The 26,713-nt window shown below is 50.1% G+C and overlaps 1 protein-coding gene across 2 annotated transcripts in view; it reads left to right on the top strand.

The window, feature by feature from the left end:
* The window catches only part of CUNH1orf94 (chromosome unknown C1orf94 homolog), a 36,405-nt gene extending 10,343 nt beyond the window's left edge, over positions 1-26,062 (top strand). The window contains exons 2-7 of one of the 2 annotated variants that reach the window (XM_019429945.2): positions 7,854-8,542; positions 11,374-11,634; positions 12,667-12,842; positions 17,138-17,215; positions 21,512-21,708; positions 25,622-26,062. In XM_019429945.2, coding sequence (XP_019285490.2) covers positions 7,854-8,542; positions 11,374-11,634; positions 12,667-12,842; positions 17,138-17,215; positions 21,512-21,708; positions 25,622-25,697 — 1,477 coding nt within the window. In that variant the 3' untranslated portion in view covers positions 25,698-26,062. The remainder of the gene's footprint in view (positions 1-7,853; positions 8,543-11,373; positions 11,635-12,666; positions 12,843-17,137; positions 17,216-21,511; positions 21,709-25,621) is intronic. The other variant, XM_019429946.2, reaches the window with a different exon arrangement.
* Positions 26,063-26,713: the final 651 nt, after the last annotated feature.

The following is a 26,713-nucleotide window of genomic DNA, read 5'->3' as shown; positions in this document are numbered from 1 at the left end:
GTGTGTGTGTGTGTGTGTGTGTGTTGGGTGTATATGTGTATGGTGGGTGTGGAAAGTGCACATGGGTGAGGTGTGTTTGCACAAATGTGCATGGATGTGGTACATGTGTTTGCATGTGTGTGTGGGGTTGTTGTGTGTGTGCACATGCCTTGTATGCATGGTCGTTGCATGGCTACGTGTGTGGGTGTGTGCACCTGGGTATGTGTACATGGCTATAGTGTGTTTGTGTACATGACTACTATGTCTGTGTGTACACATGGATTGGTGTGTGTGTGCATGGCTGTGGCGTGTGCATGAGGAGGGAGCCCCAGGGCGGTTCAGTGAATCTTACACCTGGAGAGGGAAGACGGATGAAGACACAGGCAGCTTTGACCGAGGTGGCCGTGTCCCTTCCCTCCATGTGGGGTGGGGCATCCTGGGTGCTGTGATGAATATGCCAAGGCAACAGAAAATGAGTCTGCTCCTCATGCAGACAGGAAGACCCAGAAACGTCCACCACCCTCGGTCAAGCAAGGGTGGTGCCCACTAGGGATGGGACCAGGCTGTATGCCAGAGCCCCTGCCTCCACGATGAAGGCCTCTCTTTGCTGGGGACCTTTGGTGTCTCCTCCCCACCCCCACTTGCAACCTCTCACCTGCCCACCAAGTTCTGCCTTCTGCCACCTCCTACTTCCTGGCTGGCTCCCTGGCCTCTAGCCTCCCGCAGAGAAGGGAAGTGAATTGCTGAAAGGACAGAGCTGGGGTTTGAACTCAAAGGCCCTGTTCTGTGTCCCACTTGTACTGTTCTGGGCAATGTGGAGTGGTGACTGTGGGCTGCATAAGTCTTGTCACCATGCAAAGTTATTACAGTACAGTATTATTGACTCCAGTCCCTAAGCTGTATTGTGGGGGGTATTTTATAACTGAAAGTTTGTACCTCTTAATTCAATTCCCTTCACAAATTTGACCCATTCCTTCCTCCCCCAGCCCCTCTGAAAACCACCAGTTTGTTCTCTATTTATGAGTCTGTTTCCATTTTGTTTTGTTTGTTCATTTGTGTTGTTTTTCAGATTTCACATGTAAGTGAAATCCTACGGTATTTGTTTTTCTCTGTCTGCCTTATTTTACTTAGCATAATACCCTTAGGTCCATCCATGTTGTCACAAATGGCAAGATTTCATTCTTTTTTATGGCTGAGTAATCTTTGTGTGTGTATGTGTTGTGTGTGTGTTGTGTGTGTGTGTATACCACATCTTCTTTATCTATCTGTTGGTGGACACTTAAAGTGCTTCTGTAATCTGGCTATTGTAAACAATGCTGCAATGAACATAGAGGGGCATATATCATTCCAAATTAGTGTCTTCATTTTCTCCAGGTAAGTACCCAGAAGTAGAATTGCCGGGCTGGATGGTATTTTTATTTTTATTTCTTGAGGAACCATAGTTGTCCATAGTGGCTGCACCAATTTGCATTCCCAGCAACAGTGCATGAGGGTCCCCTTTCCCCCACATCCTCGCCAAAACTTGGTATTTTTTGTCTGTTCTATACTAACCATTCTGACAACTGTGAGGTGATTTCTCATTGTGGTTTTGCTTTGCATTTGCCTGATGATGAGTGATATTGAATATCTTTTCATGTGTCTGTTGGTCATCTGTATTCTTCTTTGGAAAAATGTCTATTTACATTCTCTGCCCATTTTTACTCAGATTATTTGGTGGGTTTTTTTTGTTTTGTTTTTTTTTTTTTGGTGTTGAACTATATGAGTTTTCAGTACATTTTGGATAATAGCCCCTTATCAGGTATATCACTTGCAACTATCTTCTCCTATTCAGTAGGTTGCCTTTTCATTTTGTTAGTTTCCTTCACTGTACAAAAGCTTTTTAGGTTGATGTAATCCCAATTGTTTATTTTTGCTTTTGTTGCTCTTGCCTGAGGAGACAATGAAGAAAATATTGCTAAGACTGTTATCCAAGAGTTTACTGCTGGTTTTCTTTTAGGAGTTTTACAGTTTCAGGTCTTACATGTCAGTTTTTGATTCATCTTGAGTTTATTTTTATAGGTAGTATAAGAATGTGGTCTGGTTTCACTCTTGAGTGTAGCTGTCCAGCCTTCCCAGCACCGTTTATTGAAGAGACTGTCTTTTCTCCACTGTACACTCTTGCCTCTTTTCTATAGATTAATTGACCATATATGCGTGTGTTTATTTCTGGGCTGTCTGTTCTGTTCCACTGCTCTCTGTGTCTATTTTTGTGCCAGTACCATACATTTTTGATTACTATAGCTTTGTAGTATAGTCTGAAATCTGGGAGCGTGATACCTCCAGCTTTGTTCTTTTTTATCGAGATTGCTCTGGCCATTCGGGTTCTTTTGTGACTTCATATGAATTTTAGGATTATTTGTTCTAGTTACGTGATAGCATTTTGATAGGAATTGCACTGAACCTGTAGATTGCTTTGGGTAGTATGGACATTTTATCAACATTAAACATTAAACACCTGAGCATTGTGTACCTCTCCATTTATTTGTGTCATCTGCTATTTCTTTCATCCGTGTCTTATAGTTTTCAGAGTACAGGTCTTTCACCTTCTTGGTGAAATTTATTCCTAGGTATTTCTGCTTATTACTGAATCCAAATGGGTGGGGTCTACCAAAGGGCCTGGATACAGGAAGGCATGATAAAATGGGGGTATCACTGTAATCAGTCTACCACCCTACCCCACCGGGGCTGTTGTGGGGATTAAAATGAGGCTTTTACGTGGAAAATGCCTAGCACAGTGCCTGGCTGGTTTGCGAGCTCTCCATTAAGTGCTAAGCCTTCTTAGTATTTCGTGAGCCTAGAACCTGAGGCTTAGATGTGTCAGCCAGCTTGCTTAAGGTATGGCCCCCATTAACCAGTGAGGGTTTGAGTCCTGTTTCTGACTCTTTCCAGGGACTGAGCTCTTGGCCACTACGCTCTGCTGCTCCAGCCATGCAGACAGGTAGGGAAGTCAGAACCTCATCCACAGTCAATGAGGTCAGTCTGCAGAGGGACCGTCACTCAGGCTCAGGTCTGCGGCAGACCTGGAGCCCTTCACTTGCTTCAGTCACAGTCAGCCATGTTGCCTGGGCGCTGGGCTTGGGTACTGTGTTTGTCGTCATTCTGAAATGCCACGGTGGGAAGAAAATATTTGTTTTGGTGTCCTCTTGTAGCACTAACAATTTTCCGCTTGCGTTTTTCTGTTGTCTGGCTCAGCTGAATAGCAGTTTTCATCTTTGCTCTGTGTTATCATGTACACAGAACCGCTGTTGGGAGCTAACAGTGTGCTTGCTTAGTCATTATTCTGGGAAGGGGTGCCAACCAGTCAATAGCCTTTATTTTTATATGACTCTGTACCCTGCGAATGCAGACATGATGCACTCACTCAGGCACCTGTCACTTCTGGAGGTAGGCAACGCAAAAGTGGCGGTGGCCCCTGGGGCCACGGCACCAGTCCTGACTTCTTTCTTTGTCAGTGCCCGGGAGCTGAGTTAGCCTCCCTGAGTGATTCACTGTGATACAGTCTGTGGCAGATTTTATGGTTTTTACCAACTCAAAGGAGAAAGCAAATAGCATGGGAGAGGTGCCAGGATCGGCAAAACTTCTTAGGAAGAGAGAAGAAAAGATAGATTCCAGGAAATGCAGGGGAACAGACTTGACAATGAACCCAGCAAAGTTGTGGGGAGAATGAAAAATCTTTCTGGGAGCCCATGGTGGTTGCAAAGATCAGGCGGGCTCTATGTGGGGTCTGTTGTGGGACCACTGTGCAGAGGTGGGGAGTTCTTAGGGTGGGGCTGAGCATGTGGTTAGTATCATCTGACCAGCTTAGAGGGGTACCAGGCTAGTCATGGGGGCTAGAAAATGGAACCAAGGCAAGATAGTTTGCAACCAGTGGAAGGAACTGGGAAGTCTTTGGCAATAGAGCTCTTGATGTCAAGAGCTCCAAGAGATGTCAAGGTAAGTTCATGATCTAGTCCACCCATTGATTCAACAAATTCTCGATGAACTGGAGTCGTATGCCAGGCACTGCTCTAGACCTTGAGGCTCTGTGCTGAGCAAGATACAGTTCCTGCCCTCAGGGAAGTTATGTTGTTGTGGGAAGTAAAGATGTAAAAAAAGATGCTGTGTGGTAGTGGTTAATACCATGAAGAAAATAAACACTTAAGTGGGCACAACCGAACAGGAAGGGATGGATTGAAATTAAGGCTTAAACACGAGGTTAATAAACAGAGAAATGGATTGATCTGAGTTCTGAGAATGTCCTAACTCTGCAGGCGTGCAGTTTTCTAGAACAAACAAGAGCAAATGAATCTTGTTTTCTTGGGAGTGGAGGGGGCAGGTAGGAAGACCCTTGATCAGGGACTTGTAACTGTGCGATGAATCTTGATTGCAGAGAGGTGCTTGATAAAGGCTGTCTTGGAGAAGTCGAGATGGGCCGATAGTGACTGGATTGATTTATTCCCCCAAAGTGTTGAGCCAGGATTACTGTCAGGCTGCGGGGAGGGTCTCCGGCAGTGTCTCCAAGGCTTGGCCCTGGGCTTGTTCCCTTCAACATTTCTATCCATAAATTGGCGAAAGACCCAAAAGACGTGCTCATCAGACATGCAGCTGAAATGGAGCTGTCAGGGACAGCTAATGCCATGGATGACAGACCCAGGATTCACCGCAATGATCCTCCACAGGCTGGAGTGATGGAATGAAACTAGCAATGGCCCTGATCGCACTCAGATTGGGGAACGAAGCCCAGCCATGGAGTAGGAGTCCTTGCTGGATAACTGACCCTGGAAAGGAAGCCGGATGCGGTAGGAGGAGGCAGCAAAGGCAGCCAGACCCACTGGCATCCCCACCCTTTCTAGGTGACAAGGTCCTTGGCCTCTTTCAGGCTTAATTTTTCCCATTCATAAAGTGGGGATGATGCTGTTTATTGCCCAGGAATGTGGAGAGGATTAAATTCAAGCATGTACGTGGATGCCTGGCTTCCTGTCTGTTCTGTAGCGGATTTATGACAGACGCAAGGGAAATAGGGGTTTGTGGAGGCCCATGGGAAGCCTCGGTGCCCGGGGGCAGCCTTTCAGGGGTACGTGGAAGGCCCACAGCCAGAGTGGAGCCTTTCAGGGGTACATGGAGGGCCCACAACAGAGTGGGTCCTCCATTCTTGGCACTGTGCCGTCCCTTCTGGGGATGCCAGCTTCCTAAGAGGTCTGTGACTGCTGTGATGTATCCAGAGTAAGGATAGGGGTTCATACTCAGTTTCTGCCTGTATTCTGAGGGTGGGTTTTGATTCAGGGACCCCAAGGTCCTGAGGGTCTTGTAGAATCTGCCTCGACTTCTCCTTAGAGTTGGCCTTAAGTAAGTGGTGAGACTTTTTTCTATGTGTATCTATGTCTAACACTTGTATTAAAAAAAAAAAACAGCCAAAAGTAGAGCAAATAGCACGTGATGAACCCATGTACCTATCAGTCACCCAGTTTTAGTGATGGCCAATGTGTGGCCATCTTGTTTCATCTATGACCCTGCCATCTTCCCCTCCAACCCTGCTGGATTAAGTTTAAAGCGAATCTTAAACATAATTTTATCTGTAAACACTTTGTATGTATCTCTAAGAGATAAGGACTCAGTTTTTTTTTTTAAGCATAAACCACAATACCATTATCACAATGTTTTAAAATTGATATCATTGTAATAGGTCTTTCTAGAAAATCTATTGGTATATAGCTTGCTTTGTAGAGGGGAGAGTCAAAAAGTGGTCCTTTAAATGTCTGGTGTCTGTGACTCGGGACTCACCTGTTCCCTTTGAGGATGATGATGAAGAAGAAGAAGGAGGTCTAAAACCCAGATTGGTAGCCTCTTTTATTCTGATTGTTCCCAGGGACACAGCAGTGAGAGTGGGGCCTATTTATAGACAAAGTCTAGACATGGGACGGAGGAAAGGAAGAGAATGGGAGAGGGCAGAGAGGAGGGGGGAAGAGAGCATGGAAGGATCAAGAAAGCCTGAATGGAAGATGGCCCAGACTCCCTGCAGCCACACCACCTTCCTGAGCTCCCAGGACCCTCCCACTGCAGCCAGCGCTGGGCACCTCACCACGTTCTCAGACCTATGCCATTACTGCCGGTACAGGTGTCACGCCCGTGCTACAGGGGAGGCCTGGAGGTTCTGGGCTCTGGCATGAAATAGACACTAGCACCCTATTGAGACCCAGACCCATTTGGCCAGAGTCTGCTTTTTCCTGGCACCTCTCTCTGCTTCTAAGTCTGCTGAGGCTGCGTGCACAGCTGGTGACCGGGGGCATGGCTGTCTCGGTTGTTAGAATAGTGAGGCACTCCCATATCTTCAGCTCTTCCCAATGTTTCCCATTTACCCTGGCCACCCAGCAACCTTGCTACACCCCTCTGGGCCTCATCAGGGCCTGGCAACGAAGGGGGTAATACCTGGCACAGAGGAAGCCTCTGGGACTGTAGCCTATGTCCATTCTGATTGGCTGTCAAATGCAGTGACTTTCCCCCTGGTTCTGTGTGTGGGAACATGCGAGACATTTTGTGCCTGCACGTGTGTATGCGTCAAATACACCCACACGTGCGTGCATTTGCTCTTGCACACGGGTGAGCGTGCATGTGCTCATATACAAAGAACATTACCAGGAAGCCACATCCCTGCTGGGAACATTCATAGTCCCTGTTTGTGGGACTCACTGAGCCCCCGGGATGAACTGTGAGAGTAGGGGTGTGCTCCAGATGTCCCCATTGGCAGAGCTCCATTCATGAGGCATTTTCATTCCCACCCCCCCATTGCCCCTTCATTGTCTTCACCTCCCAGGAGAGAGCACTGAGAAGTTTTCAGAATGCTCTTTCTAGAGCACCTCATCCACTTCTTATGGGAGCCCACCAAATATGGATAGCAGATGGTTTTAAGCTAGGTAGTCATGGTCCTTCTGGGAGTGCCAGGGAGGAAGATGCCCCCTTGCCAAAGATGCTTGTGCGGCAGGCTGGGCCACAAGCCAGGCCAACAGGATTGCCATCCTCTTGTGTGAGGTGCAGGTAGGGGCCAGTGTGTAGGTACAGGGAGATGCATGTGAATCAGTGCACGGACCAAGCAACTGCAGCTGCCCACGGGAAGTTGGGCTCAGCCCAGAGACTGTGATCTGATTGGAGGGCCATGCCAACCGGGGGGGGGGGGGGGGGACATGGGTAGCCACGGGGCAGCAGTATGGACTCCAGGATCCAGAGCCCAACCAAGCTGACACAGGTGTAGACACCCTCGTGTCACCCTTACTCTGTGCCAGACGCTGTCCACGGTGCTTTGTACATCTATGATATTTCTGTTAACCAGATGAGGAGACAGGGTGTCAAGATGCTAAGCAACCTACCCAAGGTCCCAGCGGGGAAGTGAGGGAGGCAGGGCATGAGTCCAGCTGTCCACTCCACAGTCCCTTCCCTCCCCCTGCCCCGGGGCAGTGAGTCTTGGGCTTCCTGGCGCTCAGCCCCAGCACTCTGGCCTCTACGCTCAGAGCTGTCGGCTCACTCCTGACCCCTGTGCAGCTGGTCTTTCCTTGTTTCAGGTCCTGGGCACAAGCAAACAGGAAGGGCTGGATTGAAATTAAGGCTCAGCTCACTCAGCAAGACATAGTATCTGGAGAGGACCCAGGTGTCCCGATTCCCAGAACTGTGCTCTCGGTGCTGGCATGTGTAGAAACCTCTTGGGAACCCACTGTTTGTCCATTTTCTGTCTTGAGAAAACAGTAGGTTTCTTTGGCCTGGAGACATGTTTTCTTCCTCCCCCTTCCCTGGGGCCTGGGCCCTGCCACGGAGCCACCCCTAGTGAGCTGGCACTAAAGCTGCCTGTCTTTCTGACCCGTTTGCAGAGCTCTGGAGCTCAGCTGTGATAAAGATGAGATCTCCCTGTTGGTGGAGCAGGAGTTCTTAAGCCTGACCAAAGAGCACCTCATTTTGGTCACAGAGAGCTCGGAGGAGCTGGAGGCCCCCGGCACCTCTCCCGAGGGACCCAGACAGCTGGCTCCCTGCCTTCTCATACCTCCTCCGGTGGCGGACAGCAGTGAGTACCCGGGGACCTCCATCATTGCTGGTGATACGCTTCTTGAGCCGAAGGTGGCCATGTCTGTCATCAGCGGCCGGCCGGACTGTGATTCTGTCATGTCTACTGTCACGGGAATTCTGCGTGCTGCTAAGGTCAAGAGTGTCAAGGGGACAGAAGATGGGGGCCACAGCCTGGGTGCCTCTAACTCAGAGATCGGCAAGCTCCTGGCTCAGTTCCCATTCAAGTCCACAGAAACGTCCAAGGCTCCTGACAACAAGATGGTGTTGGAGGAGACAAGGGTCATCAAGGACTTCTTGCAGAACAGCATGTTCGGTGGCCCAGGACCCAGGGAGCCCATGGGGCTGGGCCCATTCCTACTGCTACCGCCTCCGCCTCTGTCTGCACCCCCTGAGAAGCTCCCTGAGCTCCCTCCTCAGAAGAGGCAGCTCCCAGTGTTTGCGAAGATCTGCTCCAAGCCCGAGGCTGACTCTGCTATGGAGGGGCACCTCTTGACGGGTGAGTGGGCCTGGGAGCAGGGCCAGTAGATGAGCCTGCAGGGAGGGACTTACCAGCAAGCCAATCAGGGTTGCAGCAGGTGCAGATGGCATCTCTGTGCAGAGTGGGGGGCAGTGGTCTCTCTGGTGGGTGCGGGCCCCAGGTGCAGCCTGCTTTTTGCACCCACAGGCCCCCTCTGCTGGAGGCCCGTGTATGGGGCACAGCTTGTCTAAGCAAACGTGGTGGCCTTGATCCCAGCGCACTTTGAGGGGAGATAGAGGCACATTTGGTAACGGGCTCATTTTTTGAATCCAGGTACTCAAAGTACGTTGAGGGAAGCGTTTACCCCAGCTGTCACTGCAGCATGGGGGCCTTAAGCCAGATAGGAGGGAAATTTGATTAGCAGACAGTGTCATCTGGCTTCCGATAAAGGTACCTGTTCTGACCATGAGGACTGGTCCTCGCTCTGGGCCCTGGGAGTGAATGTGCAAACCTTCCACGTTTAGTTCAGACTCTTGGCTCTGGACTTGTTCCCTGGGACTGTTCCCCCCCCATCCCACTCCCAGGTTCTGCATCTTGTGCCCCTTCTGATCCAGCCACTCAGACTGGACGATTCCAAGGCAGACTGATGGCAGTGGCATCTGCCCACAGCCAGCAGTTACTAGGAGAGTTGACCATACCCCTGTCAACCAAAAGAAAAATTACCCCCAGGCTGTGAGCATGGATGGAGAGCTGAGATCCCTGTGTTGGGAAGGCTCAGATCCCTCTCCTTAAGAAAATAGGTGCGTGTTCTGTGTTCTGGAGCATTATCGGAAGGCTGAGAAATCAGAGCTGGGGACAGCAAGCTGGACTCTGGGTCCTAGGAAGAGTCTCTGGGAGCCAGTGGCCTCTTTGGAGCCATGGGCTGTGCGTGTGAGGGTGGAACCCTGCCCGGAGGGTGGGACTTTCCTGCCATCTCCTTCTCCAGAAAGGATGTATGGATAGCTCCCTGACGGATGGGGCCGCTGGGTTGGAGGTAGTCCTTTCCCACCCACCGTGCCCGCTACCTGTGTGTGTCTGTGTGTATAGATGTGTGGGCACAGGTGTGCCAAAGGGAACTTTACAGATGTGAGTATGGTTGCTAGAAAAAATGCGGGTGTGAGTGCATCTGAATGTGTGTGTCTTGTGTGCGTAGTTGTGTACGTGTGAGTGAGGCGGAAGAATGACAGGCAGGAGTGTGTGTGTATGTGTGTCTGTCTGTCTGTGTACACAGATGTTAGAAGAGGGAGCTTTGGAGCTGAGTGAGTGGCAAGTGTGTTCAAGGCGATGGGAGGTGGGTGAGAGACTGCAGGTGTGTGGGTCTCTGGGGAAAGGGCTATTATTAGTGGGTACCGTTATTTCAGCACACTGGCTGGGGGCTAAACTTGGCAACCAGAGAAACTCTTGGAAGAGACTCTAGGGACATGTTTTGCTAAAAATGTCATTTTCTCCTAAATTGGCTCAGACTATAGCACTCTTTCCTTGGCTGGGATGGCACTAGGAGGGCAGGCCCAGGTCTGTCCACACTCAGCCACAGGCCACTGGACTGTGGTGGGGGCAAGAGCTGGTAGGATCAGATCCACTCTCAACAGGTGACAGGGAGCTCAGGTCCTCCGATCCAGCCACTACGGGAATGATCTGAGGGCACCTGCTGTTTGTCCAGGGCCGTTTCCCAGCCAAGCTCCAGGGAGACCTGCAAAACCTCCAGGTTGGGGTAGGAGTGGGGAACACTACTCCAACCAGACAATGCCTTAAAAACAAACAAACCCCCATGTATATAATTTCAACCATAGCTAATTTTGTTTGAAGAATGAGTTCCTTTTGCTCAAAAGGAAATACAGGTGTGGAGGGTTCCACAATGGTCCAGGCAGCATCCTCACGCTGGCAGTCCACTCAGTCTATTTGGCAGGAGACCTGAGCCTGGCCCCATCCCCATGCAGGGACTCATCGTGTCTCCCTGACGCCCTCTCCCGCAGTGCCACCTTTCCAGACTCCTGCATGCAAGGCCTCACTGAAGGCCCACTTCCTTCCGGAAACCCTCTGACCGTCTCAGATAGAAGCCGTCTCAGCCACCCTCTTCTCCCACTGTGTCCCTCTGTCACCTCACGGTCCCCATCTGTCTTGTCCTGGAGCTATTTCTGGGTCTGTCTCTCTCTCCCTCCTTGTTGTGAGCTCCTGCAGGGCTGAGTCTAGCTCTGACTCATCACAGTGTCCTCAGGACTCAGGTCAGGGCCCGGCACTGACGGGCGGGCTGCATTGCCCATGTGCGAGCAGCACAGCAGGAGCAGAGTCCATGGTGAGGGGCTGGACCTCGGTGCAGACCATGTGCTCTGCAGGAATGTGTGTCTCCCCCACTAAACCAGGGGCCCCCTGAAGGCAGCTTTGTATCCAGGGTTGGCACTGTGGATGAATAGAGAGAAGAGAGGGGAAAAAAGAGGGAGTGAGGAAAGAAAAAAGATAGGAATGAAAGGAGGGAAAAAGGAAGGAAGGGGAAGGAGGAAAATAAAAGAAGAGAAGAAAAGAAAGGTAATTGGGAAGAAGGAAGTTTGGATGGAAGAAAGGGAGAATGGATGGATGGAAGGGAGGAAGGTACAAATGGAGGGTGGATGGATCCATGTATGCATGCATGAGAGGGGAAGATTGGAATGGGCAATGGTCCACAAAGGCTCCAGGGAGCAGAGTAGGACTGGGTTGGGCTGGCAGAGAGGCCCCAGAGTGCTTTGAGTCCCAGGTGTGTGCTAGGGAGGACCTGTCACTTTGTCCACAAGAGGGTTCTCCCAGCATCCAGCACTTGGCCTTCCAGAGCCATTGACCCAGTTTCTCTCCTGCTGTAGAATGGAACCCTAGCACCAAGGATCCAACCAAGGGTCGAGAGAGCCTCTTTCTCAGTCAGTGGCCCCAGAGCCGGAAGGACACCGGTGGTGAGGAGAGTTGCAGTGACCCAATAGGCTCCATGTCCATGGCCCTGCCATCCACGAAGTCTGTATGGCCAGCCGAGAAGAACCTGCTCTATGAGTTTCTTGGGGCCACCAAAAACTCCAGCGGGCAGCTGAAGCTTCGCAGCAAAATGGAGGTGGACGGGCTGGAGCTGAAATGTGAGTTGAGCGTGCCCAGGGGAGCGTCTGTAGAGGAAGGGAATCCAGAAACTCTGCCGCCAAATGGCTGCCTTTGAGTCACTGTCTTTCTCTGGGTGTCAGTTTCTACACTCATAAAATGGGGAAATGACTTTCTCCTACGTCCCTCATCAGGAATACAACTACTAGGGAAATACAGGTGGCTTTCAGGGTCCCGTGGGCATCATTAGTGGTCAATTTGAATACAACTCGAAGCCAGGGTGCCTCATATCCCCTCAAGTTGCTCAAGCCCAAGAAAAATCCATGCTTCCTATTATTTCTACATTGAGATTATTCGTGTCCCTGCTTTCTCTCCTTACAACTGTTTCAGTCAGAACTCCTTTCCCAAAAAAGATGCCCATAAGGGGAAACTGAGGTCCCAGCTCTGACTCTGTGATAAGCTCACAGGACGTATTATAGAAGGAGAGAACCTAGGATTTATATCCCAGAACAACTCAACCAAATCTCATTCATTCAGACTAACTTGGGGTCGTACCATATTAGTTAAATAATGTTTGAGATTTTTAAAAAGTGATTCCAATATAGGTACAATAACCTATATAAGGTTCTCGGTGTTGCCAAGTACATGTCCCAGGGGACTGCTTTAATAACTTGGTAAGAATGAATTCCAACGACATAGCAATTGTTGGTATAAAACTGGATTTTTGTAAAGCCCTTGAAAGAATTTGGTTTTGTACCTAGGTGAAATATAGCCATAGCAACCTGGGTTATTGTTTTTTCTTGCTAAACCATCTCCTTTACTAGTGAATGATGGAGAAAGAGCTTTAAGCCAGACCATGCTGGGATTCTCACTTCTTCCAAATTGGCCAGGTGTGTGCTAACGATGTTTTTCTGTAGTTGGAAAGTCACCCAAACTTTGAAGAACCCGAGTCTTGGAGCTTAACAGACCTGACGTCTGAGAGTGTTAATCCTGGGGGAGTCACGGTGCTGAGGGTGTCCTGGCCTCTTTCTTCTCCAATCCCTGAAATACTCTACCTCTCCTGTGACTTGCAGTTGACCCACCTGTGACAGTGGCCGACAAGAACAACCTCAAGTACACAGGGAATGTATTCACCCCACGCTTTGCCACAGCCTGGACCTCAGCAACCTTGAACCAGCCACTGTGGCTCAACCTCAAGTATCCACCTCCGCCCGTGTTCACAAATCACTCCACCTTCCCACAGTATCAGGTGAGCGAGTGGGTCTGGCTGTCCAGCTTCCAGCCATGGAGAAGCTGTGGCTTATGGGGAGCCTGACTCACAAAGAGGCTTTAGACTTGTTATTCTCTTCATTGCAGCCACATCAGACCAACTGTGTGGTGTATACACACACACACACACACACACACACACACTTCTAAATTTTCCATTGTCTGAATTCCAGTTCACTCTATGCTGTCTATGCTGTGTATTCCAGATCTGCTTTGCTAGTTTTGGCCGTTTAAGTGCTCAGCCTCCCAGCATAGGATGATGGTGTGGTCCCAGCTTCCCACCCACCTGCTAGGGCTTCCTTGTTACCTGGATGGTATGTGTCCTATAGAGTACTCAGGACAGTCCGGGTTTAGGACTTTTGTCCCGGCATAATTATTAAAAGCACGCCCTTTCACTCTCAAGTGCCCTGGTGTGGACGCCAAATTGTATGGCCACCTTATTTCAACGACATCTGAGTGGTCTTAGCTTGTACCAGTGAAGGTGGCCTGGCATACACATTTTCAGTCTTGGGTTCATAGCCTAATAGCCTAAAGGGAATTAGTGACCGGAAACACATGTAGCAGGATTGGAAATTTTACTCACAGAACATACTTATGCAGGAAAATGTAGTTTCTTTAGTTTGTCTATTTAAGTCAATTTCCCTTAAGAGTTGCTGCCCACTGGGCAGAAGGAAGAAAAAAATCAAATCAATGTCCACTCTGGTTTAAACTTGAGTTCAATTCAGTAGCTTAAATAGTCCCTTTAGGTAGTGATCAGCTTCTCCAGGAAAGGCGCTCAGTGTCTAGGATTACTTAGTCTTCTGGCCCCCGCCCCAGCACCTCTCCAGAGCGGCACGTGGGTGTACCGGATGGACATGCCAACTAGTAACAGTCAGGTCCTTGGGAACCTGCTGCCCCAGCCTGGCCCAGCAAAGCATGGAGAGAGCAAATAGAGAAGACAAGACACCTGAAAGTCATCTTGTCCTCTCTCTGTGTCCCTTCCCCTTCCACTTCTCCTTGGCTCCCTGTGTCATTCCCTCTTTTATAGCAGAGCAGCAAGCCTTATGGCTTAGATGTCCCCTGAGCAGAAGGCAGATCTTCTCTGCCCCATATAAAGCCTCTCTGGGCAGGTGCACCAGCCTTAGCCCCAGAATCTTAAACAGAAGCTAAGCTTTCTTTCCCTTTGATGTTTTGCTTTCAAGCCTTTTTTTGTTTGTTTGTTTGTAAAGAGGACAAGGGCCCGCCCTCTCCTCCTGAATTCCAGTTCACTCACTTACGACATCTGAGTCATCGAAAGCCTCACACTCGGGTCCCATATCTGGATCCTCCTTACATCAGTGTTGAGAGAAGTGCCCACATGCCCTCCTCCACTCACCGACCCCTTCTCCAGCACTCTTCACCCTTGCATGTTTGTGTTTGCTTGTTTACTCTTCAGGCATTTATTCACCGACTCACCGATGTGTTCATTTTTATTTATGTGTTTACTCATTCATTTAAGTAATTCAAAAACCTTTGCTCGACACTGACTAGAGGCCAAGCATTGGCCAGGCGAGGGCATTCGAAGATGACAGACAAGCTCACAGTCCAGCACACGTCAGGAACAAATCAAAGAACAGCCCTGTGTGCACACCCCACCTCTGAAAGAAGCAGTTGCATACTTTTATGCAGTGTAAACCGATCCACTCTAAGTGCACTCACGGCTCGGCATATAAAGCTGATTCATGATGGCTTGCTTTATAAAGAGGAGATAGCAGCTCCTTGCTACGACACCCACTTCTGACCTGACTTTTTGGAGGGAGGAGATTGGAACGTACCTGAGCACAGAGACCCTTTGTTTTCAGAGATGCCAGTGTTTGCAGGGCAGGGCTGCTTCCACGGCTTCCTGGCCTCGGCTGGAGACGCTCACCCTCCCAGGTAGTGATGGGGAACAGTGCAGTTTACCTTCTTCCAGCTCCTCGTGATTTCATAATGCCATCCAGCTTCAAGACAGCTCGTCAAGGGGCCTGATTTAATAGAAAGAAGGCAGGTTTTGGAATCGGCAGACTTGGGTTTAAAGGAATCTACTGCCTTCGAGCTGTGTGGCCTTGGGCAAGTTAAAGTTAGCTAAACGCTCTGAGCCCTGGTTTCCTCACTTGTGAAATGGGCTCATGATAATAAGCAGCAGCCACAACAGCAGCATACGCTTGACTCGCTTGTAAGGTTAATTGAGTTCATGGGTGAGAAAGAGCTTTGAAAAATCTAAAGTGTGATACAGATGTTGGTTTTTATTATTATTCAGCCCTGGTCTTCCTAGGAAACAGGGTCAGGGAACTCCAAAGACCTGGAGGAGACACAGGGAACGGTCTATCCTAGTCTCTTTTCCTGCTTGGCGTTAGGAATAAAGATGAGGTCCCAAAGCCAATTTGCTCAGAACCCTACTGTGGAGCGATGCGGAGCGATGCAGAGCCATGAAAGACTAAGTCCACAGCACCAAGGAACTCCAGAGTGCCCTGGGCTGCTTGGCCTAAAGGAATGCTGCTCCCAGTTAAGGAGGGAGAGTGGAAAGAGGCCATGACCTCAAGCAAAGAAGAATGAGTGTTTATTTACCTTGCTTTCGATTTTCCAGAATTGCAAGTTGAACAACTAGCAACATCCTTAAAGTCAGATAGTGTGTTGCTCATGCTGATGCATGTGGCCCAGCTTCTTGAAAATCCATCCAGGATGGAGCAGGAAGGTGGCTGTTTGTCTTGCACAGGCCCGAGGGGTAGCCCGGCCCAGGCCGATATGGAGGGGATGGTGGCCTGGGGGAGTCTGCTGTGTATAACAGAGCCGAGGCTGATGGGGAGGGAGACGGACACACAGAACGTGGCCTCGGAGCTGGCTGCCGGCTGGAACAGCCCCATCAGTCCGACTTCTCTGTCCAGGGTCAGGCCACGGCCGGGGTCACAGAGACTAGGCTGTGGTCATGGTGGTGAAGGGGTTGCCCTGGCCGCAGGGTCTGGGATGCAGGTGAAGGGGCTGGTGGAGGCGGGAGGGGCCTGACCATGGTCTGTGTCAGTTGGTTGGGAGCAGAGACCAAGGAGAGGTTCTTAGAGGATGTGTAAACTTGGGGACCTGGAAGATAAGGCCCCATGTCAGGAATTCTGGAGCCTTTGATGAGGAGCTCATGGGCTCTGAGGAAGTCATCAAGGGTACAGTGTCAGCCACCAACACTTTGACAGTTGCCACAAGCTGAGCCCAGAATGAAGGCAACATCTCAGGGTTTGGAATCTTCAGGAAAGACATACTGGCCTGAGGGGTGCTTTGAGCAGCATCTGAGGAGATGACTCTGAATTGGCAGGTAGAGGCAGTCTGAGATTAGAGGGGCCATGATCTGACGCCACCCACAGAAGCAGGGTGTCTGTGTGTGTGTGTGTGTGTGTGTGTGTGTGTGTGTGTGCGCGCGCGTGTGTGTGTATACATGGATGCCTGAGGCTACCCCAGACAGAGTTTGGAATAAAGATTCCACTTTGCATTTGGCTGAACTGCCAGACACCTTCTCCAAGGGGTGGGGAGCAGTGAGAAATGCTAAAAATTCCTAACATTTGCAGAATCCTCTCTATGTGCTGGGCACTGTTCTAAGCCCTTTCGATGCACTAGCTCATTGATCTTCGGGCCAATCCTCATCATAAGGTACAGACTCAGGTGTACATGTGGCACATAGACACACAGCAGCAGGGACCCAAACTAATGCACCTGAAACACGCAGCTGCAGACACAAATGGAAGCACACGTGTTGATGTGTTTAAATAAACACAGATGCAAACTGACACACACATACACACAGATGTACATCGATACCTCCAGTCTTGGGGCAGGAATGGGGTTTGGGGAAAGGACAAAGGGTGAAATAGCAAAAAGAATAATGTAGCTACTTTCACAGGCTTTCCGGGTTCAAACACATATAGTTTTGTAGACAAGGGAAAAGAGGCTCAGAGAAGTGAAGTGATTTTCCCAAAGTCACACAGCCACCAAGGGGCAGATCTGGGATTCAAGAGGCAATCAGGTTCCTCAAGGTCTTACCTTAAATACTCACCCCAAGGGCTATGAATCCTGCCCAAGAAGGGGCTTCCTGTGTGGGGTGAGTCGTGCTTGTTTGGCCTGATGGCTGGACAGGACTAACTGGCGGGTGGGTCTGGCCGGCAGTGTGGTGGGATGGACTTGAGCAGGCTGGCGATCCAGGCATGTGAGCTGGTCTTTGGGCTGAGCGGCTACCGCTCTCTGGCTGGCTGGGAGCCCTTTTCCCCACACTGCTGAGCCTCCCCCTTCTCTCTGCAGGGCCTGTATCCACAGCGTGCAGCCAGGATGCCCTATCAGCAGGCCCTGCACCCCCAGCTGGGCTGTTACTCCCGACAGGTGAGTAGACAACCTGCCCACCTCTGTCCCAGCTCCACAAAGGCCTTCAAGTCAGAAGGACATCTGCTGCCTCGTCTTTATCCAGCTGGGCACTGGCCATATATTTCCTGGCCCGCCCTTAGCCCCAGAGAACAGGCACAGAGGCCAGTGTGCATGTGGAGACAAACCAGTGTCCCTAGGTGATAAGAGCTGGCACCTGCAGAGCCCTCACTATGTGCCAGCCGTTCTCTACAGGCTTAACCTGCATAAACTAAGGGCAGGGCGCCTGGGTGGTTCAGTCGGTTGGGCATCCGACTGCGGCTCAGGTCATGATCTCACAATTCATGAGTTCTAGCCCCACATCGGGCTCTACTGTCAGCATGGAGCCCACTTTGGATCCCCTGTGCCCTTCTCTCTCTACCCCCACCCCCAGCGGCTCACACAAGCATGCTAGCTCTCTCTCAAAAATAAATAAACTTTATTTTTTTTTAAATTTTTTTTAACGTTTATTTATTTTTGAGACAGAGAGAGACAGAGCATGAACGGGGGAGGGTCAGAGAGAGAGAGAGACATAGAATCTGAAACAGTCTCCAGGGTCTGAGCTGTCAGCACAGGGGCTCAAACTCACAGACCGCGAGATCATGACCTGAGCCGAAGTCGGCCGCTTAACCGACTGAGCCACCCAGGCGCCCCAAAAATAAATAAACTTTAAAAGAGAGAGAGAGAAAAAGATAAGGGCTTTACCTGCACGAACTTCACAACTGCCCTATGAAATAGATTAAAGATGAGGACACTGAGGCACAGAGAGATTAAATAACTTGCGCAAGGTCACAAAGTTAACATACCAGTTAGCTTTTCCTGTGGCAACAGATGGCCTCAATACCTCAGAGGCTTTCAACAATAAATACTTATTTTTCACTCATAGGCCTCTGAGTTGGTTGAGCTGGGCTGGGGTTGGGTTCAAGCCTGTTTCATGTGACCTCCTTTGGGGACCAAGACATAGTAGCTTTGGCTCCTGCCACGTGGATGACCGGAGTGCCAGAGGGGTGAGCGGAAACACGTGATGCTTCCGAGCGCCTCGGCGTAGAGCCAGCACGTGGCGATGTGCGCCTACCCGCTTTCCACTGGCCAAGGAAAATCACATGGGTTTGCCCAGCATCAGTGGGGCTGGGGACTTACACCCTTCCATGTCAGTTTGTCAGTTAAAATACGAGACACCCAGTTAAACTTAAATTTCAGATAGACAGTGGGTAGAGTTTTAGTATAAGTTAGCTCCAAATATTGCATGGGCCACACCGATATTAAAAAATTACGTGCTGTTCATCTGCAATTCAGATTTAACTGGATATCTTTTTTTGTTTGTTTGCTAAATCTGGCACCCCTGCTTCCGTGGGTAGTGGATATCTGCTTAAAAATCACACGACGGCAAAATTGGGAGTTTGACCTTGGGCAGCTCAGCTTCAGAGTCCATGCTGCCAATGACCATGGTTTACTGCCTCTTGGACACAGATACACAAAAACACAGTATCAAAATAAAGCAGCAGAGACAAATGCAAACACACAGAGTCACACATGAAGATATAGTCATATGCACGCCCCCAGGCTGCACACACAGGTGTGTTCAGAGAGACTGAGAGTCTTGGGGCAGAAACGGGGGTGTGAGGAGAGAAGCTAATACTGCTCTTCATCCCCAGGCTGGTCTTGGCCCCTCACACACAGGTGGACAGACCCCCCACCCCCCGACACACACGCACTCAGACTTACACTCCTTGGCTCTCTTTTCTCCCCCCAGGGAGCCCCACCCTTTCTCTGCAAACTGCCCCCCTGACCTGAAGTATGTTGGAATGTTCCAGAGGGTAGAGAAGGGCCCATAGGTAGAGCCTACTTTATTAGCTGGGCCAGAACTGTTTCTCTAGCAGTAGGGAATCTGCATCCTGAAGAAGAACAGAGAGGAGACAGTCCGGCTCACAGAATCTCAGTCAGTCACCCGCACCCCACAAACAGTGATACCAACCACCTACCTCCCACCTAGCTCCAAAGAGTTCGCACTGAGGCGACCTTCTGGGCGTGTGTGCATCTGAAAAAGTAATATAAGAACATGGTACAAAATTTTTAAAAATGTCAGAGTCACTGTTGCTGGTTCCTCAAGCATCTTTCCAGTGGTATCTATTTATACAAACATTTTGTACAGATGCTGTTTTCTGGGCACGCTGTTCTAACATTAGTCTTGTCAGCAGAGTGTATCCTGGAGATAGTTCCAGGGCAGCATACGTGGCCGTTGTATGGTGTTTAGCTGTTACATGTAGTTAGGGTACCTTTCTAAAGAAAGCTTGTGGGGCGCCTGGGTGGCTCAGTCGGTTAAGCGTCCGACTCTGGCTCAGGTCATGATCTCGCGGTCCGTGAGTTCAAGCCCCACATCGGGCTCTGTGCTGACAGCTCAGAGCCTGGAGCCTGTTTCAGATTCTGTGTCTCCCTCTCTCTGACCCTCCCCCGTTCATGCTCTGTCTCTCTCTGTCTCAAAAATAAATAAACATTAAAAAAATTAAAAAAAAAAAAAAAAGCTTGTATCAGCTGTAGGACCCCTGTCTCCTCTCTCACGTCAGTTCCCTCCCAGGTCCGGGACTCCACCCACCACCCCCACCCCCAAGAAAACCAGGGGGATTTTCTGCCATTTTCTTGCAGGTGTCTGTCCTGGGAGGTGTCTTCCTGGGTTCTCTCTTTGAGCCCTTGGCCCTTTCTGACTTTCAGCTTGTCATCTTGGGGTTTTGGTGCCCATGTCCAGCATCACCCAGTCCTATGTATCCTCTGGGGGAGACATGGGGAGGGCCAGGACGGAGGAGCATACCTCCAGCCTCCAGAGGGAGCATGCGTGGAGGTGCGGTACAGCGGCGTGCCTTGGGGCTTCCCACTACAACTCTGACACCTTGAAGCACTTTACTACGCAAGGTCTTAACTTCTCTGAACCCCATTTCTTCATTCCTACAGTGGGAATAGTAATGGTCCTGCCTCCCAGGGCTGTTTGGAGTTTGAGTGAGAGAATCTGTATGAAGGGCTGGGCATGCCCTAAGCACTCAATAAACCCTAGCCTTTGTGAGTTTTTTTGTTTTTTTTTTAATTAGATAAGGATGTGCAGTGTTGGAGAGAGGGCTGTCTGTGTGCTGAATCCCTGAGCAGCTTGGACCCCAGACTCTTGCTTTCAAAGAGGAAGCCCAGAAGTTTCCCCAATTTTCCCTTCGGCACACAGGAGGATGGCTGTCCAAGAGAGAGTTTTCTGACGTTTGGAGCTGTCAGTAGTAGAATGTAGTACTTAACATGTAATGAGCTCTCCATCACTTTAGGTGTTCAAGCAGACACTTAGTGGCCTCTTTTCTCCTCCCTCCTCTTCCTCTCTCTTTCTCTCTTGCACTCGTTCATTTACTATATGTTTATTGAGCAGTTACTGTGTGCCAGGCACTGTCTTAAGGCTGAGAAGATATCAGTAGATAAGACAGATAGGGTCCCTGGCGTGTCCGTTGGTGGGAGTCAGATCCAGGTAGTGTCTGAAACCCCACAGAGTTCCTAATTTTCTCCAGAGTGTGAGCTGAATCCCACTGCCTTTTTGTGCCCTTTCTCCCAGACTCACACTGTGCAGTACTGTAACCGCTAGCCACATGTGGCTATTTAAACTTAAGTCAATTAAAATTAAGTAAAGTTTAAAATTCAGTTCCTCATTCACAGCAGTCACATTTCAAGTAGTCAGTCAATAGCCACATGGGGCCGGCGGCTACCATACTGGGCAGTGCAGACACGGGACATCTCCATCACCTGTCACGGGCATTTCCACGGGGCAGGGCTGTCTTGCATTGGGAATCTGTTGAGATCCTGAGGTAGAGGCCAGGGACATATAAATCTCAACAGCTTTTTTTGACAGTAAAAGTAAGAGACAAGGACTTTGGGGATGGTTATTGACAGAGGAACAGGTAGGGAGGTGGGGCAGAGAATGGGAATAAAATTTATGTACTATTTATTACGTGCCAGTCTCTTTACTTATATCAGCGGACTCAGGGGAGTCCGTTGGGGGAGGGGAGCGTTTGCCCATTCTACAGACGAGGAAACTGAGGCTCAGATAAATTAAGTACCTTGCCAGTCAGACACAGCAGCTGAGCCCTGTGCTTTTGCCGTTTCAACACATTGCCTTCCACAATGAGTGAGGAGCAAGGGGCTGGGGGGAGGGGGGGTGGCGCCTGGGATTAGGGTTGGGGTTAGAGCTGGGAACCGTGAGGTTTGGAAGCAGTGGGCTCTGCGGGACCCAGCCCCTCTCTCATCTCTGACCTGCAGGTGACACCGTACAATCCACAGCAGATGGGACAGCAGATTTTCCGCTCTTCCTATACCCCCCTGCTGGGCTACATCCCCTTTGTGCAGCCCAGCTATCCGTACCCTCAGAGGACACCTCCAAAGCTCTCCGCCAATCCCCGAGACCCTTCCCCCATGGCAGGAGATGGGCCGCAGTACCTCGTCTCCCAGGCATACGGGTGAGTCCTCAACTCGCACTGGGAGTCCACCTGGTACCCAGAAAGCTGCCAGGGAGGGGAGGCGAGTGCTCCGGGCCTTGCTGGTGTGTTCTTGGTACTTACGTTCCATGGTTGAGGGGAGGGAGGGGCCCTGGGCCTGTCAGGAGGCTATGTGGGTCGCAGACCGGTCCGGTGTGGAGGTGAGGCCGGTCTGGGGCCTGCCGGGCCCCTTCTCTAGGCCCGTCGGGGGGCTGGGCCCCACAGTCTGGCTGCAGAAACGTAGCTGCAGAGCTGTAGTGGATGACGATGCACTGTCTATAGCAGGTGGCAGGTTGTGAAGCATAACACGCCCGCCTTTACCTGTTTGCTCGGTTTACAACAGGACACGGCCAGGCGATCTTCTTACAGCTTTCTCCCCCCACTTCCTGCACCCTGAGCTCCTTCGCAGGCTAATCTCTCCAACATCCTGTTGACTTTGTAACAGGCCTGCTGAAGGGGCTTCCATTGCTTATCAGGGCTCCTCACGCTTCTCCTCCGAAGTGCCCCAAACGGCAGATGAGAAGGATTTAACCGCAAGCAGCCAACACAAACTCAACATTTTAGCCGAAAATTCCACACACATTTTACCTGCTGGTCAGCCATAAAGTTATGTTTGTTGTTTTAAGATGACAGCACGCGGCCGCTCATTCCCACCCACCAAATCTTCAACTAACATTCATGCTCAGGAAAGGGAGATGGGAAAAGTGAGGCAAGGTGGGGGCAGGCCCTGGTCTCCCGAGAGGGGTGATTTGGTCATTCAAAAGGTGTTTATTGAGGACCTCGTGTGTGCCTGGCACTGTCCTAGGCAGTGATTCCTGGAGGGAACAAGGCAAAGGTTTTCCTTCTCTCATTCCAGTGGAAGAAATAGACAATTCCGAAATAAACAAGCAGCTCACGTGTCAGGGGCCAGAGGTTAGGAGAGAGAGAATGAAGGGATGTCTCCTGAGCAGAGATCTAAATGAAATGAGGGATTATATATAGGTGATGAGCTCTCTGGGCAGAAATACAAAGCGCAGTGGCCCTGAGGTAGGAAGTGTTCCTGGAGCATAGCACGTAGGAGAGGGAGTGGGTGGGATTGGAATCGGAGAGGATGCAGGGCCAAACTAGATAGGGCCTGGTGGGCATGGTGAGGAGTTTTAAGAGCAGTGGGAAGCCATTAACGCTTTTAACCTTTGGAGGACGTATTCTAATTCTCCGTCTAAAGAAGAGGACGTTGGCCAATGTATGAAGCCTGGACCACGGGCCAAGAGCTGGTGCAGGGGAGCAGGATAGGAGCCCTGACAGCTGTCGGAGTAAGAGGTGCTGGCGGTGTGGACTAGGGCAGAGACCGTGGGAAGGAGATAAGTGAAAAGATCTGGAGTATTTATTTTCTTGGTTGAATTGACAGGATTTGATGATGCAGGATGTGGAAGGAGGGAGAGAGAGAAGCCAAGCATGATTCTTCAGTTTTTGAATTGAACAAGTGGAAATGCCAAAATACTAAGGTCAAAATGACTCTTAAAGACGGGTCTGTCGATGCAGTTTGGTTTTGGATATGCAAAATTTGAGAGGCCCGTTACACATATGAGTGGGGCTGTTGACAGGCAGGTGGATGTGTGAGTCTGGGGCTCAAGGGAGAGGCTGGGGTTGGCAATATAAATTCGGGAGTCATTAGCATATAGATGATATTTAAAGGCACGGGGTGGGATGAGATCGCCCAGGGAGTATGTGTGCATCGAGAGGAGATGAAGCCCAAGGGCTGAGCGCTGGGCCTCCTACAGGTAGGGAGGTTGGGGAGTTGTGGAGGACGCAGCAGAGGCTCTAAGAGGGAGCGTTAGTGAGGTGGGCGAAGGAATAGGTGAGGGTGGAGTATAGGAGGCCAGGGAGGAGGTGTTTCCTGGAGGGGAGAGGGAGGGATCACAGAGCAATGTGAGCACGTGGGCTAGGATGCAGGGAGCGCCAGGCAGGGCCGTGGTGTCTGGGGTTCCCAGTCATCTGGGCGGAACAGGTCTAGGAGAGGCGGCGCTGGGCAGGAAGCATGCAGGGGCCCTGAGGGAGAGTGTAGTCCGGGTAGTCCGGGAGACAAGTAGGGTCAGGAGCAAAGAAGCGAACCAAGAGACTAAACCATATGGAGAGGGAGAGGAAGGAGCAGGTGGCTGTCAGGGAAGGAGGACCTGAGCGGTCCCCTCCCTTTGCCACATCAGTTTGCATGCATTCATCGGGGTAGGATAACCACATGGTTTATCTTCCAAACAACAATAAGTTTGAGAGTTAAAAGGAGCACAAAGAATAATCACACTGGAAATGCCAGTGTAGAGACTGTTGCAGGCAAACCAGGACAATTGGCCATGTGCAAGGCAGTTCAAGCTCCTCCTCTTCCTCCAGGAATCACTCCTGGATCACTCTAGTCCATGGGGATTACCTCTCCTCCTGGCTCTCTAATGAACGTCCTGTCCAAACCATGCCCTTGACAGTTGAACCCACTGAAAGTTCCCAACCTGAATGGCCTAGATTCATGGGGCGTGGCAATCCGATATGAGGTGTGTCCTGAGTAATTTGTTACCAGTAATTATGAAATGCTGAAGTACGGGCTATGTATGGTCTTTTTTGTAAATCAGAGTGGAATCCAGTGTATCCCTATAATATCACTTTCCATCATTTCTTTTCCAATGTGATTTTTGGAAGAGAGAAAAAAGGGTGGGGTGAGGGGGGGTTAGAGCCAGCATAATTGTTTATGAGGCATCTCCCTTGTGCCAGGTCGTGGGCTGGGCCCTGGGCATAAAGTGGCAAATAGTCCAGATAAGGTCCCTGCTCTCCTGGAATTTATTTAACGAAAGGGGAATCTAACTAACCCAAAGCCTTGCTTGCCCATGACACTGTGAGCGAGAGATCTGGATACCAGCTGAGGCATTACAAATTAATGTGGTGGCTTGTTCCCATTCCTTCTTCCCTCCCCCACCCCCTCCCTCTTCTCGTTTCATTAATTCATGGGAGGGTGTGGTGAACGTGAACGTCTTCTGTAATATGCATCTGCCCAGCTGAAAAGGGACCGAGAATCCCTGGATTAGACTAAATCTAGCCATTTGTTCCGCTGCGATTTGTACTGATCTCCGTTCCCATTCATTCCAAGTATCCTAGCAGATGGGTGAAAAAATTGCTATAGGATCCCAGAAGTGTGAGTAAATGATTCCATCTGGAGAGGTCAGGGAAGGGGTCACGGAGGAGATGGCTTCTGAACTCTCTTTTGAAGTATGAATGGGAGTGTGGTGCCGGGGAGAAAAAGCGGAAGTGTGCATATTTCTGCGCTTGGAAGGTGAGGCTCAAATGCTCTCGGCTTTTCCTTCCCTGCTGGTCTAAGCGAAGTCCCAGGCACTCAGTGACGTCTCAGCGCTTATTCCTCGCTCTGGTGTTGAAATGGAAAGCCTGATTTCGTTTGGTGTTGATAAGGGGTCAGGGAGCCCTGGGATGGTCTAGACTCCGTGGTCTCCCACTGGGACGTGGCCCTGAGTTCTGCGGTGTGGTGGCATTCCTGAAGGACACACCTGGGTCCTCTAAGGCAGGTAGAATGGCTTTAGGCCCACAGGTAGGGTGCTCAGATCCGGAGAGGCTCCCTGCTGTGTGGTCCTAGAGATTGGGGGAGCACTGGCCCCAGAGAGGCAGTCCCTTACAGGCTGCCAGGAGCTCCTTGCCTTAAGGAAGGGGCAGAAGAAGCTCTTTATTGCCCCCCAATTGGATCATTTTAATATTTTATTTTCCCAGAGCCAAAGCTTTTTTTTTTTTATGCTAACGCGTTTAGCCTTCAAGCCTGTCATGATCTACCCAGTCCTTGACAGCCACAAAATTAATGTATTACTTTTTCTAATATCTCTGCTAACATCAGGAGTTTCATCATGACACTGTATTCTCTCTCTTCCAGGTTTGGCTCGACGGCTGGTGGGCCCCTGATGAATAGCCCCTATTTTTCCTCCAGTGGGAATGGCATAAATTTTTAGATGGTCTTCTCTTCTCCCCCCTCCTACTTTAGCCGTTGGATCAGGGCTAAGGGCTCTGGAATTCTGGATTCTGTAATAGCAGCGTGGCATGAAGTTGGAGAAGCCAAGGCTCCGACCAGGTCATAGAAAACAGCAAGACCAGACTCATCTGTTGACCAGCTCTCTCACACACATAGCCCCCCTCACACACACCACCCGCCACACATGCACCTCCCTCATATTCACACTCACCTGCTCAACCATCTATGCACCTGTATTTAGCTGACATGAGTGATTTTTGTTTTTGTTGTTGTTGGTAAAATAGAAATAAGACACTTAATTTTAGAACGTTTGTATTTTATGATAAAAGTGAGAGCTGCTTGAAATGGAGTGTGCCTATTTATTTTTGTGATGTTCTGTGTCCTCTCCACTGCTCATTTCTCCCACGCACGAGACACAGCATTTACCCAGAACATGACAAGAAACCACAGGCCGGAGTTCTCAAAGGGCTGCTGTCTAAATACAGGAGCCCAGGGATCATAAACTGAAGGGCTTACTCTTCTCTTCGGTGACCCACTCACTTCTCAACATCCCAACTGATGTATCTCAGGAGTGGACATAAAAGAAGGACACCCTGCTCAGGTGGCTGTTTTACAGAAAAAGTCTCTCTTGGACACAAGATGGGGAAATTTGATCTGGAAATCAATTCCAAGAATAATCCTAAATGTGACGGACTATATCCAGAGATTGTCTATCAATGCCAAGCCCCAGGCCAATGACAAAACTGAACCTGATGGCACTGCCCTTTGATCTATCTCGATTAGCTTTTATCAGTGACTTGAATAAGGGTGTTGAGAGCATCCTGACCACACATGTGGAGGACACAGTTCTGGGAAGAGATGATGGTCTCAACTGGCAATAGCACACATACTAAACTCCCCCACACCCATGGCAGGTGGCATCGCTAAGCAGCGGTTCCCCTCAGCCTGACAAAAGCCACACCATCATTTTCCCCATGGTGGTTCAGGGGGCCCTCC

Source organism: Panthera pardus, unplaced genomic scaffold (assembly GCF_024362965.1).
Source record: "Panthera pardus isolate Hobbes unplaced genomic scaffold, ASM2436296v1 HiC_scaffold_11, whole genome shotgun sequence".
In the NCBI taxonomy this organism is placed as follows: Eukaryota; Metazoa; Chordata; class Mammalia; order Carnivora; family Felidae; genus Panthera; species Panthera pardus.
This window is presented reverse-complemented; position numbering and strand designations above follow the sequence as displayed.